At 42.3% G+C, this 20,916-nt stretch overlaps 1 protein-coding gene across 1 annotated transcript; it reads left to right on the forward strand.

Annotated features, from left to right (window-relative positions):
* Window positions 1-14,671: 14,671 nt before the first annotated feature.
* Window positions 14,672-15,633, forward strand: LOC127330697 (GDSL esterase/lipase At5g03610-like). The gene is made up of 2 exons (XM_051356823.1): window positions 14,672-15,228; window positions 15,338-15,633. The coding sequence occupies exons 1-2, from the start codon at window positions 14,691-14,693 to the stop codon at window positions 15,574-15,576; spliced, it is 777 nt and encodes a 258-aa protein (XP_051212783.1). The 5' UTR covers window positions 14,672-14,690; the 3' UTR covers window positions 15,577-15,633.
* The last annotated feature ends 5,283 nt before the right edge of the window (window positions 15,634-20,916 follow it).

Genomic DNA, 20,916 nt, shown 5'->3' on the forward strand with positions numbered 1-20,916 from the left:
TATTTAAATACTTGTTTAAATTCAAACTAATAAAGAGTTCTGATATCATGGTCTAAGGGTTAATAGGATTGATATGGATTGATATGGTAGTATTATTAGCAATGTTTCGTGAAAAAGATAGAAGCTCAACCGGAAGGAAGAATATGTTAAACGTGCTAGGGGTGGAGGATGGGTGACCCGGGTGGAAAGTTTGACTATGAGCGGTAATTTGACCAAAGATTAAGTGTACTTAGAATTAAAATAATACATGTGATACATCGAATTTTTTTCAAAAAAATTGAGGTTAACAGACGGAACGGCGTGGCTTACGCCGAGGGCCTAGACGCCGACAGCCACCGTCGGCGTATCACAGCTACGCCGAGGGCCTAGTCTGTACCGACAGCCCATGTGACTCTGCCGTGGTGGATTTTTCCCGAAGCCCTACACCGATGACCCAATGTGGCTACGCCGGGGGGTTTCCGACCGTCGGCCTAGCGAGCCATTTCTGTAGTGACGTGGCTGTGGCCGTTGTTCTGTAGGGTGTCCACGTTCAATGCCGGATTAACGAACAGATATGCTCAGACGGCGGCCCGGTCGCTGTTAAATCTTGCACAGCCAGAGCATGCATGTCAGCATGCTAAGCCAGTTGCATTGCTAGTACATAGCCAATACGTAACCGATTTGGACTGGATTGCACGCCTGAGTATTTCGCGCGTGTCCGTCTTATCTTCATAACTTGAAGGTCTCACTTAGTCGCTTTCAGATCTGTCTCCGCTAAGTGGTCATTTGGACGGATCTAGTTACAGCCAGAGGAGATAGTCATGAATCATGATCCACAAGGCAGATGCTCACCAGGTTCCTGTCAGTTGTCAAATTGAGTTGCAAGAACTGCCGCGACCAGTACTTTCTTCTTCTTTCGAGCAACCCACACAAGTGTTGCCTTTCAATTCGAAAAGGAAATAAAATAGAAGTATCTGATTTTTAGTCAAGTGTCAAAACCACCAAAGCCCCGGTCACTAAAAGGACCTACCGACAGCAGGCCAATGCCTGAATATATGCTGTAGTTACTAAAAACGATTTTTGAATTTTTTTTGTGCGAATGGATTTTTGTTGTTGGATTTTTGGATTTTTAGAACTACCTACTTCTGACGCTCTGCAGTAAGTAACTACGTAGTGACGCAAGCATAGATACTCCAAGGATTCCACTTATTTACCCTGATTGTCCAAGCAAAGGTCTTGAACAATAAAAGGTATAAATTCGGAAATAGATTTGGTGCCCATGAGCACGAGTGCTCCTAGTTTCTAAAATATTTTAAAATTCTAAATATGTGTTTCAAAAAATTGTCACGTTTGTTTCATGAATATATACACATATTCTAAATACTTGTGTGAAGTTTGGGTAGAAACTGTATTGTATTTTAAGCTACATAAAAAAACAAACTTGTGGCTACGCATAGGGGTAGATATTTGTCAGATTTTTTTTGTATAGCTTAAAATATAATATATTTTTCTCCAAATTTTTTACCGTACCTTCAATTTTTTTTATATGTATATGGGTATTTAATTTCAATATTTTTGAAATACAAAAATATAATTTTTAAAAATAAAGAGCACTCGTGCCTATATGCCAAAGGCACTTTTCTATAAATTCTGGTGTGAATTGTAGCTACGTCATGCTTGTAGCTTATCTATCTCAACTCTCATGGCAAAGGTTTTATGGTTGCTCAGAGAAGTAGAGTTTTGAACAAGGGCCAGCCTTCAGCACCCACGGAAGAATTCTCCTAACATGGACATGGGATGTGCAATCAGGTTCTCAGTTCAAACATCCATATCCACACAAAATTACATTGGGCCGGCTTTGTCATCCGGGTTGCTCGCACTACCTTCATGCTTACTCTAGTCTACGGTCGTAGCATTGATGCTGAAAAGTGCAATTCCCTATATGCTGACCAGGTCGGTGGCTACTCCGCACCGCACACATTCTGGTTGGGTTTGGGTCAGGCCCATTTAACTGTTTTGCCTTTATCAATGGGCCGCCTCCTCCTCTCCCGCCCCCCTCCCGGGCGGCGGCGGAGGATCTACCCGCCCCGCTCCGAGCAGCCGCCCCCGGATCGCCGCACCTCAGCCGCCGCTGCCGGCTCGGCCGGCCCCGGCCTTGGCCTTGGCCCCGGCCCGGCCACAGCCCCGGCCCCGGCCTCGGCCATGGCGGCGGTGGCGGCGCCCCTTCCATCGAACGACGAGGGGGAGGAGAGGGTTTCCACGGTGGCGTTCCATGGGAGGTGATGAAGCGCCGGTGGAGGAAGCCGGGCGGCACGGCTACTTGGCCGGGGCCTGATGCTCTCCGTCGGTAGCCATGGAGGATTCGATGGAGCGGTGGCGGCCTCCGCCCCCGGTGACGGTTCAGTGGTGGTACGCATGATCCACGCCGCCGTCTTCTTCCCTGGTGATCCGGCAGGAGGGACTGGGCGTGGGGGCTGCCGGTCTTGCTTTGTTTTTGGTGGCGGTCCTCGGGTTTCTCGCAAGCGAAGATGAAGATCTACCGGAGGTCAGTTTGCTTTGATCTGGTTGGAGAGATGAGTTCCGGAAAGCTCCGCCGGCGAATGGAACAGTGCATATTTTGCCTGCAGTTTGCTGGATCGGGTGGTATTCGGTCGCGCGCACCCTTGTTTTTATTCCGACCGTTTGGTTCCGGAGGGAGCGCCGCGAAGCTATATTATGTGTTGACATCTGGTGACTTTTTGGTCCATGATGAAGTCAGAAGAAGGAATATCATGAAGGCCGGATTGGTGGACTGACTAAAGAAGGTTCGAGTCAACGTGATGTTGAGGGATCTGCTTGGCGTTCCGGACTTGCAGCAGTGGTATGCATGTGGGGGCGGCAGCACAGGGGATGTTCAGAGTCTTACCTCTTAGGGTGAAAACCCAAGGTCTGGCCTTAACTGGTTGTGCCTGGCAATGTTCTTGTTGGAGGCATTGTTTTGAGAGTGGAGACTATCTTCAGGGAGAAATCCTAAGACCTTTGGTCAGGCGAAGACGGCGCTGGTGCACTGTTTCCTTCTTGGAGGCCTCGCTTTTGGAGAGTCTGTACTTCAGGTGTTGTCATGGTGGTGGTTGTATTGCTGTTGCTAGGTCTAGAAGACTGTAGCGGGACTTTTATTTTTTAGGTTTCTTTTCTTTTTTTGGCTGTGTGCATCCGTACTGCCATTAGGGTGGGGCGTTGTTGCAGAGGCTGGGTGTAATTGGTATCCTTTGATATTAATATATTCCTTTTATCGAAAAAAAATCAATGTGGTTTTCAAGCACGATTTTCTAGTCCGATTTTCCATTCCAGTGTTTTCTTTTTTGGGGGAGTTTTTTGGTCTAGTTTTCTTTATTTTGCTGGTTTCCAAGATTTGAAATTTTAAAATTTAAAAATGTTCAATTTTCAAAAATGTTCAAAGTTTGAAATATTTAGATACGAAAGTTGTTCGATTTTTGAAAATATTCAGATTTCAAAACTTTTCAAATTTAAAATGTTGAAATTTCGGAAATATTCAGATTTGATATTTTGTTCTAATTTCAAGAATGTTCAAATTTAAAATTTGTTAAAATTTTGAAAATGTTCAATTTTAAAATTTGTTTAAATTAAAAAGTTCAAACTTACAATATTATTTTTTGAAAAATGTTCGAGTTCAAAAATGTTCATATCTAAGAAATGTTCACATCTTGAAAAAAAATTCAACTTACTTTGTTTTTAGAAATAATTTGATTTTTATAAATTAGAAAAAAATGAAAATTGAAAAAAAGGAAAAGAGGTATTACCTGATCCTAGGCCGCGGCCCAACTAGCTATTGCGGCCACGGTTGTGCGGCACACGCACGCGGAGAATGCTGGGAGGTGATATACACCGATCTGGTCGGTACCAAAACAGGGCAAACCCTATACACCGACCAGGTCGGCGCGTACCGCGCGCCGCACACCCCGCTCGCGGTACAGGCCGACCCAGTTAGGTGCGGGCTGCCTCCTTTTTCGATTTTTCTTTTCTTTTTTGTTACTTATTTTCTGTTTCTTTTTTTCCTGTTTTCTTTTTTCTGTTTTCGTTTTTCTGTTTCCTTTTTTTACTTTTATTTTTAGATTCGAAAAATAGAAATATTTTAAAAAATTAAATTTAAAAAATGTTCAAATATAAAAAACCGTTCAAAATCTAAAAACCGTTCAAATTTCAAAATCGTTCAAACATGAAAATTGTTCAAACATGAAAAATGTTCAAATTTAAAAACCGTTCAAATTTAAAATTGTTCAAACTTGAAAATTGTTCAAACATGAAAAATGTTCAAATTTAAAAACCGTTCAAATTTAAAAACCGTTCAAACGTGAAAAATGTTCAAATTTTGAAAAATATAATTTTTTGAAAAATATTCAAAATATAAAATCGTTCAAATTTTAAAACTGTTGAATTTAAAAATGTTCATATTTGAAAAAAATCTTGAAAAATAATTTCATGAAAAATGTTAGATTTTGAAAAACAAAAATATTAATAACAGAAAAAAAAAACAGAAGAAAGAGAAGAAGAAAAAAGAAAAAAATGTGCCTGAGCTAATGGGCCGTGTCCCAAACTACCCGACCTAGTCGCTGGGGGTGTGCGGCACCCCGCACGCGCCGACCAGGTCGGCGTATAGCAGTTCCCCCAAAACAGTTGCCGCACACCCCCACCTTCTTCCGCTCGTTCGTGGGCTTGGCCCATTAAGATTTCCGAACCGTTTTTTCACCTGTTTTCTCGTTCGTTTGTTCCGAACCGTTTTTTTTTCTTTTTTTTTTCTTTTTTAAAAGAATTTAAAAAAATCTGAACATTTGTCAAAATTAAAAAAATCAAACTAAAAGAAATCACTTTTTAAAAATCTGAACATTTTTCAGATTTGAACATTTTTAAATTTGAACAAAAATGTATTTTTTCTATGAACAATTTCCGAATTTGAACATTTCTGAATTTGAACAAATTTTATATTTGAACAATTTTTGAATCTGAACGATTTTCATATTAGAACAATTCTCAAATTTGAACAAATTTCATATTTGAACGGTTTTCAAATTTGAACGATTTTTAAATTTGAATATTTTTGAATTTAAACATTTTCTCAATTTGAACAATTTTTTAAAATTAAAATTTTCGAATCTGAAAAAATATAAACAAAACCGAAAACAGAAAAAAGAAAAGAAAACAGAAAAAAAAACCAGAAAAGAGAAAAGAAAAAGGAAAAATGAACTGCTACAGGCTAAACAGCCACAAATGGGCCTGGCCCATACCCGATCAGGGGTGTGCGGTGGCTCGGTAGCACGCGCTACGGAGGCACTGTTTCGCTGAAGCGTTCGCTTCATGGGCTTGGCCCGTTATTCCCGATTGTTGGTTCCTGTCCTAGTGGTTCATTCCGGGTTTGACTATGCACTTCTTTCAGATTTTCAATTCCCTCGTCGCGCGCGAAGCCAAAGTGATTCCATGCACAGCCAAACACAGAGGAGGAGTACAGGAATGGTGTTCTTTCTTTCCGCCAATAAAAAATATAGCAGTATCATGTGGTTTATTCATCACTTGCTTTTGGGCAATTTTACTTCTTCTTTTTCATACTTTTCTAAAGTTTCTTTAATTTGGCCAAGTTCTTACATATTTCAGCATGGTTTTCAAGCAACTTTTTCGAATCTAAACTTTATTCCTTTTTTATAATGCATATGTTGTTTCTTTCTGTTAAGGAGGTTGTTATGCCCGCCATTTAGGATGTTGTTCCCCTTCGTCGAGGCTCTTGTTCTTTTTCGTGTAGAATGTTGTTCCCCACCGTTTATGTCTCGATGTTCCTCTCCGTCCAGGCTCTTGTTCCCTTTCGTGTAGGATGTTGTTCCCCGTCGTTTAGGGTTTTGTTCCCCTACGTATGTCCTGTTGTTCCCCTCCGTTCAGGCTCTTGTTCTCTTTCGTGTAGGATGTTGTTCCCGGGCGTTTAGGTTTTTGTTCACCTACGTATGTCCCGTTGTTCCCTCCGTTGAGGCCATTGTTCCATTTCGTATAGGATGTTGTTCCCCGCCGTTTAGGTTTTTGTTCCCCTACGTATGTCCCATTGTTCCCCTCCATCCAGGTCCTTGTTCCCTTTCGTGTAGGATGTTATTCTCCACAGTTTAGGTTGTTGTTCTCCTACATCATGTTGTTCCCCTCCGTTCAGGTTGTTGCCCCCTACGTCCTATTGTTACCCTCCGTTCAGGTTGTTGTCCCCCTATGTCATGTTTTTTTTGACACCTGATGTCATGTTGTTTCTGTTGGAGATATGCCCAAGAGGCAATAATAAAGTGGTTATTATAATATCTTTGTGTTTATGATAAATGTTTGCATACCATGCTATAATTGTATTAACCGAAACATTGATACGTGTGTGCTATGTAAATAACAAGGAGTCCCTAGTAAGCCTCTTGTATAACTAGTTTGTTGATTAATAGATGATTATGGTTTCGTGATCATGAACATTGGATGTTATTAATAACAAGGTTATGTTATTGGTTGAATGATATAATGGACACACACCCATATGAGCGTAGAATAAGATCAAGTCATTAAGTTCAACTTGCTATAAGCTTTCGATGCATAGTTACCTAGTCCTTCGACCATGAGATCATGTAAATCACTTACACCGGAAGGATGCTTTGATTACATCAAACGCCACTGCGTAAATGGGTGGTTATAAAGATGGGATTAAGTATTTGGAAAGTGTGAGTTGAGGCATATGGATCAATAGTGGGATTTGTCCATCCCGATGACGGATAGATATACTCTGGGCCCTCTCGGTGGAATGTTGTCTAATTAGCTTGCAAGCATGTGACTGGGTCACAAGAGATGGCATACCACGGTACGAGTAAAGAGTACTTTTCGGTAACGAGGTTGAACTAGGTATGGTGATACCGATGATCGAACCTCGGACAAGTAAAGTATCGTGTGACAAAGGGAATCGGTATCGTATGTAAATGGTTCAATCGATCACTAAGTTATCGTTGAATATGTGGGAGCCATTATGGATCTCCAGATCCTGCTATTGGTTATTGGTTGGAGAGGAGTCTCGACCATGTCTGCATAGTTCACGAACAGTAGGGTGACGCGCTTAAGGTTCGATGTCGCATAAGTAGATTCGGAATATGAGATTGAGACCGAAGTTTGTTCGGAGTCTCGGATGGGATCCATGACATCACGAGGAGGTCCGGAATGGTCCGGAGAATAAGATTCATATAAGGGAAGTTGATTTCTAGGTTTCGGAAAAGTTCGGGATTTTCCGGTGGAAGACCGGGAAGGTTCTAGAAGGTTTCGGGGGTCCCACCAGTGGCCCACGACCTTAAGAAGCCTAGCATGGGCCGAGGGGATGCTCCCTAGCCTAATGGGCCAGGGGCACATGCCCCCCAAGGCCCAGCCGGCCATAGGGCTTGGAGGAGGGGCCAAGCCATCCCTGGCCGCACCCCCTATATAAAGAGGGGAGGGGGCAGGGGCGCAGCGCCACCCTCATCCCTTGTCCTCCGGCCGCCTCTCTCTCCCACCGATACGTTGCTCCGGCTTAGCCGAAGCCCTGCAGTTTTTCTTCTCCACCACCACCACCACGCCGTCGTGCTGCTGGGATTCCGAGGAGATCTACCACACCTCCGCTGCCCGCTGGAACGAGGAGAGGACGGGCTTCATCGACATTGTACGCACGATCGAGTACGGAAGTGCTGCCGGATTGCAGCACGGACGATCGACTACATCAACAACAAGATCTAATCTCGTAGGCTTTGGAATATTCGAGGGTTAGTCTTGCAATCTTCTCGTTGCTTCGATCTTGCTAGATTAGATCTTACTTCTTCCTAGATTGGATCTTGATTTTTGTTCTTGTTCACGGTAGAATTTTTTGTTTTCCATGCATCGAACCCATCAGTGGTATCAGAGCCGTGTCTATGCATAGATCTGTTGCACGAGTAGAACACAATGATTTTTGTGGGCGTTGATGTTTTGTTGTTTTTATGACTGCTCTCACAGTCTCACTTGAACTCAATAAAAATATTAGTAAAGTAAAATAAACCATGCGACCTTAATAGCCCACTACGTATTTGAGAAATGCAAAAGCCTATGTGACCTTCATAGCCCACTACGTATTTGAGAAATAAACCATATGTAGAAGTATTTTCATCTCTTCAAAGTAATAAAATGAAAAATATTCCATATATTCATATCATCCTATATCTTTGAACTCATCGGATAAGACAGGCATGCAAATCCACATACATATCCATTTTATAATGTACTTTTTTTTTCTTTTCCTATACTGAATCTTGACATCTTTGTGAAAAGAATGAGCGAAACTTTCATTTTCCGAGTCTATACTCTATAGTTAAGAGGATGTACTAAGCAGCTTGGGTTACAAGGAGGTCAAGTTCAAGGGCCTGTGCCACACACTCCGGTCCAGAACCTAACTACACATCAGAGCATCCATTTGCTTGCAAATTTGTGAAAAGAGCAGCAACTTCTTTCCTCTTCTGAGCTTACTGTTTTCATTGAGTATTCAATTCATTTACATTGATCAATCCACGTACACCTATTCATCATTCATAGATTAAAGTTAATGATCTGAACCAAGGAACTCTACAGCTCGGTCAATATGGTTGTGTTTCTTCATTGCTGGAGCTGGCAGTCAGTTTTGAAAATGATTAATACTTTTTAGGTGTGTCCGAGCCAAGTCTTTTTCTGGTCCTGCACTTCTGGTTTATAGTAATGATATGTCAATTTACTGATGCTACGTATAAAATTAGATGATGCCATTTTCTCAAGGTTTCAATTGTCCATTGTTCCAGGCCATATGAGAGGCTCTAGCAATTAGCCCATGTCAAGGGTGCATCAGCACCTACCTCGATCAACAAGCCGACTGTCAAGATTATGGAGGTGGTGGTTGACCTTGCAACCTAATTTCCACTAAGGAGCTACTCTTATTTCATTGTGGTCAGTGGACTTTGTGTCTATGCACTTTGAGCAAATGGGAGTTTAAGAAGTGATCGTTATGTGATGTAAAGTGCTTTACTTTGGGCGCTGATCTTCTGGTTAATTACCATCTTTCTTCATGTGCATTTGGTATTGTATTTTAGGTCCGTTGTGTAGAATTTGTGCAAGCTTGAGCTGCAAGTTGTGTTCTCGAGATTCTGGGAAGTTTGCTTTTGCTCTACTCTTTTCGGTCATTCCTGGTACTCTGTTACTGCTTTATAGTGTTTTTCTTAAAGTTGGAATCTCTTCTAGGTAGATTATGAAAATTTTAGCAAATTAAGGCTATCCGAAGCCACACCACAAAGACCCAAAAACGCACAAGCAAGCAAACACGAAATGCTGCAACGCTCAATCACTGCGCTGCAGAAGCATATCTATGTATATGTGAGCATCTCTGGACCAAGATTAACCAACAACCAAGTGGGCAATCTGTACAAAATCACATCCAAGCAAATCAACTAAATTATTTAGAAGGGAATCCATAAACATCTATCACCCAAAAAAATTATTATCAGCCACCATATGGTGCAGCGTGCCAATATTTTTGGCAACTGGCTAAATGGGATAGATCATAGGTATAAAACTTTTATTAGGGTGGGAGCGATTGTAGTAATTTGGTCGCTTTGGCTATGTAGAAATGACAAGGTTTTTAATAACAAAAATATTACTCTATTGCAGGTTATCTACCGGTGCACCAGTTTGCTCCGTTCGTGGTCGTCACTTCAGCGTACGGAGGACCGCGGCCTCTTTACGGAGGTGTGTACACGGTTGGAGGATACGGCGAAGGACTTTGTTACCCTACATGGGTGGCAGCATAATCGCAGAATTGCTCCTCCTGATTCTTAGTTTTCCGGGCTGCGTCCTGAGTATTTATCCTGTGTCGTTTACTTTGTCGATTCTCTATAACTTGATACCTTTGGTTTGCGGCTGTGTGCATCTCAGTTATGCAGAGGCCGGGTGTAATGCTTAAACCTTTTAAGTAATGAAATCGCCCTTTATCGAAAAAATATGGTGCAGCGTGCCGCCGCGCCCATCATTGCTAGTTTACTCTTAAGGTGGTACAATTTAGAACCGTTCTAGAAAATATAGAAGGCCTAAGCTGCAGCTTACCGTGCCTCCACTCCGATTCTTTTTAATAAAAAAATTATTTTAATAATATATAATTTTTCATGTTGACACGATTTCTGTTTGGCCTTCTCAAATGCGCATGAAAACACCGATCCTCATAACTTTTTGTGATTAATTCTAGAGATATATATGTATATACATGTGTACATAAGTAGCTATTGTTTTAAATAAGAATCATGTATACATTTCTCTCGATCAGTATAAATATTATTTAGTTCTCTATTACATTACCCTAATATTTCTCTTTCATAATACTAATATCTTTTAAGTCTTTTGTGTGTGATCAAGTGACGGAGCCTGACGGAGATTGTTAAGAGACCTAGAACACTAATCATACTTAAAATTTAAATTCTATTTAATAAATTAGCATAAATTAGTATATTTAAGGATTTTTTTAGAGTATGGGGCCATGGCCCCCTACCCTAAAAAAGCTTAGGTACTGTGAACAAGGAGCACTTGGTGTCATTTCGCCCTAGGTCGCCTGAGCTCAACCAAGGCGTGTTTTCAACCACCCCCAAGTTTGAGTTCATTCAATCCAAGGAGAGGAGGTTGCATGTGAGAAAGAGTTATTGCTGAGAGTAGAGCCTATATCCACAAATATACATACAGTTCAAGCCAGATGGCAACAAGTCTACATTTCATCCAAGGCTACTTCCAACCACCCGGTCGAGCTGATCCATAGTTGCTTGTGAGAAGATTTGGCTCTCGCTTAGTGTTGAGCCTAGTTCATCCATCCAAGGTCTTGAGTTGATCCATAGTTGCATGTGAGAAGAGTTTGCTCTGGCCGAGTGTAGAGCCTACCTAGTTCATCCATCCAACGTCGAGTTCAAGGGATTTCAAGGGATTTCCATATTTGTATGTGTAGATTATGAATCATGTCCTTAAAAAGATAGCTTTCATAAACTATGTGAGAGGTGTCCTAACAGTAGCTTTTGCGATGCTGCTCCCCCTTCCCGGTGTCAAACCCCCCTTCCGGCCTGGCCAAATAGCCTTGGCTCTGACACTTGTGAAGGGTGCAGGCACCCTTCTCACCTATGCTGTCATGTTACCGCATTCTAGGCCGGTACAGTACTTGAAAGAATGGTCGGTGGCAGCCGTGGCCACTGCTGCCGGCGGCCTGCCCATGCTGTTGGCGAGAGGGCTGGGTCCAAGGACCACACACCTTACGTTTTGGTGGGATCTGCACTTTTGTCAGTTTGCATTCTAATCGTGCAGATCACCGGCAGTGGCGAAGCTGGGGGCGGTCCCCCCCCCCTCCCCCCCCCCCCCCCCGAACTCTACATAGCTCCACCACTGAGCACCAGGATCCGCACCTTTTCTATGGTGCTACTTGCAGCTGTAGCGGTACGCTTGGCCCACACCATCCAGGCGGAGTAAAAAAGTCTCCCACGAACAGATCTCGGGTCAGCCACGCAACTCCACCGAGCTTTGAGATCAGTGCCCGTAACTTGCTGCTTCTCACTGCGTGTGGAGCCTCACTCGACCACGCTGGCCCTTTCCTCCTGGGATTCCTAGTGTTTAGACCTCATGCATGAGCAGCTACGCCGGCGAGGAGTAGCTAGCTTCGGCCGGTAACCCTGTTGCAACTCACCACATATGTGAATCACAATGGAAATCCAACTGCCCCAGAGAGTTGACCAAGCTCTAAATTCTCAGAACTAGCAAAATAGTATTTATGTTGTTGGGATTATAAAATATGATCTTAGATGCTTATAGGATCATGCATCACGACACAACCATATTGATCCTGTTGTTTAGACACAAACAACATAGCCTAAACCAGTATTGGAGTTTTGCACATCTGTTTGATCGGGCTTATCCACCATGATAAGCTAGCCTCCTCTGATAGAGTAGATTCCGAAAAACCACCATATCACAGAGACAATTTGAGAAAACCATCACTACTCGTCGAAATTAGAAAAATCGGTTCACTTGAATTCAGTGAATTAGTTGCAATGTGCATTGATTTGCTGGTTTAGCCTTGCTAACAAGGAATCTGACACCGGATCCCACTGCTAGTGTTAACATTGTAGAGGGAAGACCTTGCAGATGAGGCAGATCTAACTATTGGAGGCTTTTTGTAAATTTTAGCACTTCTGCTCAGGTGCTTCTCCATTGGAAAAATTCTGGACGCATCAAACACAACAACGGTGGAAATCCTCCCATACTTGTTTGTAAGCAGGGGCACGATCATAATTTCAGTGTAGGTCCACCGTCCGTACAGCCCTGTACAGGCTCGTATGGCCCATGTTGTGTTGTACCTTGTTTTTGTACGTATCTACGGTCACGTGCGTGTACCGAAATAGAAAGCTCCTATAAAAGGTTGTTGGCGTGGGGCGGTACTTAGGTGGACGAGATCATTAACCGGCCGCGTGACCTTTTTTTTTTCTTACGTGACGTACACATACCGTATCATTATAGACGGGTAAATATTGGCTGGATATGGGTTTCAGTGAACCAAAACAGGAAAACGAACCAACTATGACCCTTCAACTTCATTTATGGGGAGCACTAGATCAACCCTCAAATTTTAGAGGGTCCCACTTGTTAGCTCCGTCTTCCTTTTTTCTCTATTTATCTTTTTTCCTATCATGGGTTGTGGCTTGTTTGACCCATCGTGGACACTGAGGATCTCAAGCCTCCACGGGCGAGGTCTGGCAGGGGCGTCCACAGGCAAGGCCCGCTGGGGCAGCCACGAGCGAGGTTTGGCAGGGCGGCAACAGGAGAGCTCGATCATGGGGCCCCTGGCGGGCTCCGGTATATAGTAGCGGCCACAGCAAGCTTGGGCAGGGGACAACCGTGGCGAGGTCCGATAGGGTGGCCACGGCGAGCTCCAGCAGGGGACGGTCGCCGCGAGCTTGGGCAAGTGATTCTTGTGGAGAGATCCGGGCAGTGGGCGGTCGCGGGCAAGGTCCAACTGTGCAGCCACATGCGGGCTCTAGCTGAGGCAGCCACCGCGAGCTCGGGAAGGGGATGGCCGCAGGCAAGCTCGGGCGCAGGACGGCCACGGGCGAGCTCCGGCAGAGGGCGGCTACGACGAGCTCTAGCAAAGGCGAGTTGCGTCGTTAAATTCCTGGCAAGCTCCAGAATTTGGCCCCAAGCAAATTCCCTTCTTGGGACTCTTTTTTAGAGAGGAATGAGAATTTTACAGAATGTTCCAAATGGATAACTCTTCTAACATTTGTCACCTTTAGCGTTAGTTTTCCTGCCATGTCAATGATGATAGTGGGATCCGTTGTGAGATTCCTTGCTAACACGGTTAAACTGGTAAATCAGTGCACATTGGAACAAATTCACTGAATTCCGGTAGATTTTTGTAATTTCAACGAACAGTGGAGGTTTTTCGAACTTCTCACTTTAATGTGGTGGTTTTCAAAATTTACTTCCTCGAACGTCAGCATTCGAAGTTCAATGCCAAATTATTCAAGATCAAGGAAGGATAAGGAGCCTACAAGTGTACGTACTGGCTGGTGCAACGAAAAGGATATGTGTGAAGTCTATCCAACACATGGAAAAAAAATTAGGCAGCACGAATCGCAAACAAGTGGGGACACGGGGAGATAAACCTGGTGGTAGTACGGGTGGAATCTCGGCCGCGTTGCGAGCTAGGGAGAGAACTTTGTATCTACGGGAGCGGATCGAGAGATGGAGCAGACCACGATCTACGGCATCAATTGCTAACCCTAGCTCCAAGAAAATGTAGGTGGTGACTTTCAGTACGACTCAGACATGGATCGATCCCTTCTAGAACCACGACTCAGACATGGATCGCATCTAATGTAACGCAACTCCCTTGTATGTCCATGCATGCTACGATACCAACATGCCTAATATAAATACCAGCGCCTCCTCTCCGACACAACCATCAACCAAAGCCCGCAAGTCCACAACCAACGCCTCCGGCCACCATCCGCTGGCTCCCCACGGAACCACCATGAAGTTATTAACATCGGCCATCCTCTGTCTGTTCGCCCTTACGCTCAATGGTACGTGTCTGTACTCAGTTCCCATCTCCCAGTAGCAGCTCTTGTACGTTGGGTTGATACCGGCCGCTTATGTGCACTCTGAGTATTGATGGATCGATCGGGGCATCTTGTCTTGCTAGCTATGAATGCCTATCTTGTCGCTAGCTAAGCATATGTTGTCTCTAATTTCTGGAGTGATCTTTACTCTCCTTGGCATATGCTTACACAGCTGCTCGTGTGGAGTCTCGGCGAGATCCTGATGATCGTCCAGAGTTCCGCCACCTCTTCGTCTTTGGCGACTCCTTTGGCGACAATGGCAACACCCCGAAGCCACGGAGGAATCCCTTCTTGGGCGCCGCTGCGGTCACCAAGAAGTCACGCCAATGGTTCTTCCCCTATGGCTCCTTCACTGACGGCCGCGATCACCCCACCGGCCGCTTCTCTAATTACATGGTCCAATCCGATCTCGTTGGTATGTGTATTTTCTTGTCAAGCTAGCTCCTTTTATCTACTCAATCAAAGAAGTGGTATGTGCATTCGAATAATTGCTGAAATTGTTTGACGCTTGCAGCAAAGATTATGGGGCTGGACCTAGCACCTCCCGCATACATGCTCACGGAGAAGGACACCTGCGACAACGCCGGCATGACCTTCGCAGTCGGCGGCGCCGGCGTGTTCCAGGTGCCGAACAAGGTGGCCACCCTCAGCGACCAGGTCGACACTTTCGAGTCCCTCATCGCGGACGGAACCATCTCCAAGAAGCGCGTCAAGCACTCGGTCGCTCTCATCGCCATCTCCGGCAACGACTACGCGTCCATCGGCGCCGAACGCTTCGACCCCAACATCCACGCTTTTGTCACGAACGCGACCATCCATGATTTCATCAAGAACGTGACGAGCGAGATCACGGCCAATGTGCAGCGGCTGCAGGAGATGGGGGTGACCAAGGTTCTCGTCAACAACCTTCCGCCTATCGGCTGTGCGCCATCACAGACCGTGCCGAACAACTTCGACGAATGCGACAAGGGAGGCAACCACTATGCGTCGGTCCACAACAGTGACCTGAAGAAACTACTTAGGGCGATGGACGGCGTGCAAATTGTTGATCTCAACGCTGCCTTCACCAACATCATCAATCCCGCTAAAGGTACACTATACATCAGTGCACAACTGCACAATACTATTTGCTAGTTCCATTATCGCATCCTAGCTTGAAATTTACATGATCAATCAATCGGTTTGATGTATATGTGTAGGAGAAAAGACGGAGGTGTCAACCTTCTTTGAAGAGAAGCTAGCCCCGTGCTGCCAGAGCGTGGATCCAATGGGATACTGTGGTCAGATGGGCGAGTCAGACTCGGACATCCGTTACACACTTTGCGACAATGCCGACAAGTACTTCTATTGGGATGACATGAATCCTACGCAGGCCGGATGGGAGACTGTCATGGAGCAATTGGAAGACCCCATCAAGAAATTCTTGGAGCTCAATTAGATCTCTAGATAGCCGTACATAATTAGTCTTTAGAAGGTTTTAGCTAGGTTTTGAGCATTTATTGGTGCCACCGTTTAGCAAGTTAGGTTTTAATCTGTGCAAGACTTTTGATTTGGAGAGCAACCCGTTTGACAATGTTTCAAAAATAATATTTTGCACCTGAATTTACATTCTTTTGAAAAGGGAAAATACCCCGCCTCTACATCTATTATTGTATTATTCCAGAGTTTATTACAAAGAGTTGCATCTCACGGATAACATTAAGGTGAATCATGAATCAACCAACCACCTAAACAAAGCTAATAACACAATGCGCCTTAACATCAACATGTTATTCTGAAACGCCAGCAGCACACGTTGAATAACCGTGCCATCGCCTAAATTTACATGTGGCTCTCTTTCTATTAGGAACTGGCCACAGTTATAAATCCATGATAACGTAAAACCTGCTGGGCTGCTCTGCTTGATAATGTTATGAAGACGTAAATTCATGATAATGTATTTTTTAAATCATATATGGGTTGTACTGTATATTGTTTGTTTGCTTGAGTATTTGTTTGATTAGATATTATTATGGTTACAGTTCAGCCCAACTTTTGTATCCTTAGTCTTCATATATTAAATTAGTTTTCAGCATATTATGATTTCTTGAAAATCCGTTGGGAACCCTCATGAGGTGTGGCTGAAATGTAATATTAATGCACGCTTCTTAGAAAGCCAGAAGAAAGGTAATTGGGGTGCGGTCTTGCGATACCTTAATGGTGCAGGTATTTGCTTGGCATGGGGTGTCAATCCACATTATCGGTCAACTGTCATGGGGGAAGGAACTGCTTGTCTAAAAGGGCTGGAGTAATAATTTGGGAATGGAGGGACAGAGGTGCTTTTTAAAGAACTTCTTTTTACATAGAAATCACTAAAGAAAAATGTTTTAAGTAAAACATTTTTTTATTTTTAGAAAAGAAAAAGAAATTATTTCAAAATCTAATGATTAGAATAGCGGCAGATAATAAGGATCCGCACAAAAGAGTTGCATAGCTTAGTAACATCATACTGACATGCATCATTAACCACTTAGATTGGAGAGCGGTCGGGTATCTCTACAATGTTCCTCGGAGAATTTGATCATCGAAACTGACTATTCCGCGTTATGGAGCTTTAATTTGATGATGAAAGCATTAGAACATCTGATCTAGGCATTGTTGGGAAGGAATTCAGACTGAAAAAGCCTCCTGATCCCCAAATCTCTCTAGGGAAGGTTGATAGAAATTGCAATATGGTGGCTCATGCTTTATGTCAGATGAGTTGTCGAAAGTTGAGTTGTGGTGTGTGACTAAATGTGCTTCCAACCTGCGCATCGAGATTGGCTTCAAATCATGGTAATAAAAAACAATACCACTTTCAATAAAATAATTAAATATAGCGCTTACTAGAGCTTCGAGTGGATTCCGTTTGTTAAGTTGATCTAGGTTCTTTCTTCTTAAGATTGCACATTTGCTAACATTGTTGCGTGAATTGTTTAGTAGACAATTCGTGAAGATGTGATAATGGAAGCATCCTCCCCTGCCTCAAATCAGGACTTTGTCGAATATTAGAAATACTCGGGTAAGGCCAAAAAAAGTATACACGACAATCAAAGAGGTCGCCGATAAATATCCTATTGGCAAACAGGCTCTACCAAGTGCGGCCCAGGACATCAAAGGGAGGTCCTATTGACGCGCTTATTATCGGTGAACGTGTCAATGCTCGCATGAACAGCATCGCGGGCTGAGTCCCGCCGTTATCACCGCTGCTTGGCATCAATTCCCGACCTCTATCGTCGGCTAGACCATATGTTACCACCATTCGTGCTCATCCACTCCAATTCTTTCATTGCCTCAGACATTCCTATACCCCCTCCCCTCCCTACTATAGCTTCGGCGAGCCCTCCCCGCACCTTGACTCCTAAGATCCCATGGCAGTTGACCTCCCTGCTACCCTAATTATATTCCTCGCCTCCACCGCAGCGTCGTGTCGTAACCATCTCTGCGAGGAAGGTGAATCGTATTTATATTTGCCTTCTCTAGTGTGTCGCGTTCTACAAATCCTATTTGAGTCTGTTGCTGCATGGGCGGTTGGTATCGCATGAAGGCTGCCTCAAAGATGGCTTACCCATTTAAATTGATCTATATTTTTTCTGTTTTTTTTTGTTTCTTCTTCTTTTATTTTATTTGTATCTAGTTTAATTTTCCTTTTTTCCTTAATTCAAAATGACTAGATTTTGAAAAACAATTGAAAATATTTTCCGGCATTTGGAAAACTTGTTCATGATGTTTGAACAAAATGTTCATGGGATTCCAAAATATGTTCATCAGATTGAAAAAATGTTCACATTATTAAAAAGTTACTTAGTATGAATTATAAATTAGTATTACATGATTAAAAACTGATTACAAGCAAGCGGGAAATCATCCTAATGGGCCGGCCCAAGCTGCGGACGTGCGGTGCACACCGTCCCGCAATGAGCAAGAGAAAATGGATTAGCCTCGCCTTCTTCCTTCCCGGACATCGTCTGCGAGCTAAACGGGTCAAGACCCACGACTCCGCGCGTGGGCGTCAGCTATGGAGTTGACGCTGGCAAACCCTATACATCGACCAGGTCGGCGCGTACCGCGCGTCGTACGGGCCGGCCCAGTTAGGTGTGGGCTTCCTCTTTTTTCCTTTTTTCTCCTTTTAAGTTTCTTTTTTCCTGTTTTTTGTTTTCTGCTTCTTCTTTTTTATTTTTTCTGTTACTTTTATTTTTCAGATTCAAAAATAGAAATATTTTAAAATTTTCAAATTAAAAAAATGTTCAAATCTAAAAAAGTTCATCTAAATTTGTACATATTTTCAAAAAGAGTAAAATTTTAAAATCAAATTTTAAAAAGCGATATTTTTTGAAAAATGTTCAGATTAAAAGTATAATTTAAAAAAAAAATTGTTGAAATATAATAATTGTTCAAGTATGAAATTTTTTGAAATTAGAAAATTGTTCAAAATATAAAAATTGTTACAAAATTTAAAAATGTTCAAATTCGAAAATTGTTCGTATATAAAAATATTAAATTTTCGAAAATAATGTTTTCGGTTTTTGAGACTTCGGTTTTAAAAACATTTTAGGTTTTAAAAAACGTAAAAAGAAAAGGCAGAAAAGGAAAGGGAAAAACGAAAAAAATAAAGAAAAAGTGAAATGAAATGTTGGGACGGCCCAAATCATCTACCTAGGGGTGTGCGACTCCTGGTCCGTGCCGACCAGGTTGGCATACAGCATTGCAAATCCTATACACCGACCAGGTCGGTGCCTACCAGGCACCGCACACCCTGGTCGGGTATTGGGCCTGGCCCATTTTCACCTTTTTTTCGTTTTCGTTTTCGTTTTCGTTTTCTCTTTCTGTTTTTTCTTTTCTTTTTTCTTTTTTCTGTTTTCTTTATTGTTTCCTTTTTCTTTTCTGCTTATTTTTATTTTAGTTCAAAATTGAACAATTTCAAATTTGAAAAATTCAAAATTGAAAATAGTTAAAATTCGAAAAACGTTCAAATTTGATAAGTGTTCAAAATGAAAAATGTTCGAAGCTAAAAATTGTTCGTATCCAAAAAATGTTCATAATCCAAAAATGTTCAAATTTTCGAAAAAACTTCAAATATTGGGAAAATCGAATTTTTGAAAAAAAAGTCAATCGAAAAAATGTTCAAATTTTGAAAAATGTTCAATCTAAAAAATATTCAGATTTTGAAAAACAATATTCAAACATAAAAAATGTTCAAATTCCAAAAAAAAATTCTAAAATTGTCAAATCCAAAAATTGTTCAAATAAAAAAATGTTCAAATTCGGAAATTATTCATATAAAAAATAAAAAACTAGAAAATAATGTTTTCCAATTTTTCGAAAATATACAAATTCAAAAATATTCAGATTTTGAAAATTTTATATTATAAAGATTTTGTTTTTCTGAAAAAAAAAATCGCATTGGCATTTTTATTTTTAAAAAAAGAAAAGAAATGAAACAGCCGAAAAGAAGAAAAACAGAAAAAAAAAACAAACGTGACTGGGCCGGCCCAACAGGCACCCTAGGGGGTGCGGCACCTAGTCCGCACCGATCAGGGTGGTGTATAGCACCTCCCCAGATTTCCTATACACCGACCAGGTCGGCACGTACCGCGCGCCGCACACCCCCGCGCGGTACGGGCCGGCCCAATTCGGGTGTTGGGCCAGTTGGCCGTTATTTTTTCTGAGTCATTTTCTGTTTTGTTTTTTTTCATTTCTGTTTCTTTTTCATTACTGTTTTTCATTACTGTTTTTTCATTTCTGTTTCTTTTTCCGTTTTTAAGATTTAATTTTTTAAATTTACATATATTTTTAAATGTAAAATATTCTAACTAAAAAAATCGAAAAAATTTCAAATTCAAAAATTGTTCAAGTATAAAATTTGTTCAAATGCGAAAATTGTTCAAGTATAATAATTGTTCAAATTCGAAAATTGTTCATATATAAAAAATAATAAATTTTAAATTTTAAAAAATATTTGTTCCAATTTAAAATTTGTTCCAATTTAAAATTTGTTCTAATTTGAAAATTGTTCCAATCTGAAAAATGTTCAAATTTTGGAAATATTTAAATTTCTAAAAAACTAAAATAATTTTAAAAATCGGGTCTAAAAAGAATCAGCTTTTGAAAAACGTAAAAAGAAAAAAAACAGAAAAACGAAAAAGAAAAATAACAAAAATAACTAGAGTGCGAATGTGTTGGGCCGGCCCAACAACCCGCCTGGGGGGTGTGCGGCGCCTGGTCCGTGCCGACCAGGTCGGCGTACAGCACCCCCCATACAGCATCCCACGTTGAGCTAGAAATGTTTCACTTAGTTATTGGGCAAAGCCCATCACTCCGTAGTAATAAGGTCTATCTCCATGATCATTGCTAGGCCCAGGCCTGTGTATTCACATAACATTGCTAGGCCCAGGCTCATAGCGTGTGTATTCAGTTCTGCTTTCAAAAAAAGCGTATGAATTCAGACGTTGCAGACCTCACAATGTGGAGCGAACGAAATTGGTAAGATTAGCGGCAGTACAAGGGCTGGTACAAGAAAAGTTTTCCAGACACATCGTGGCCACAGCAATTGACACGACAAAACCAAACGAGAGAAAGTCGTTTGAAGCACGAGCTTAAACAGTGGATGAATCAGCTGACAAGCCGAGCGCCAGATCGCCTACTGTTCCGTTTGAGACTGGAGTCCCGGAGCAGTAAAGCTCGGACGAGATTCGTGGAAGAAACTGTTACCAAACTGGTGCCTGAAGGGTCATGTCCCGTCCTGACGCACAGGGCTCCG

Source organism: Lolium perenne, chromosome 2 (assembly GCF_019359855.2).
Source record: "Lolium perenne isolate Kyuss_39 chromosome 2, Kyuss_2.0, whole genome shotgun sequence".
NCBI lineage: Eukaryota > Viridiplantae > Streptophyta > Magnoliopsida > Poales > Poaceae > Lolium > Lolium perenne.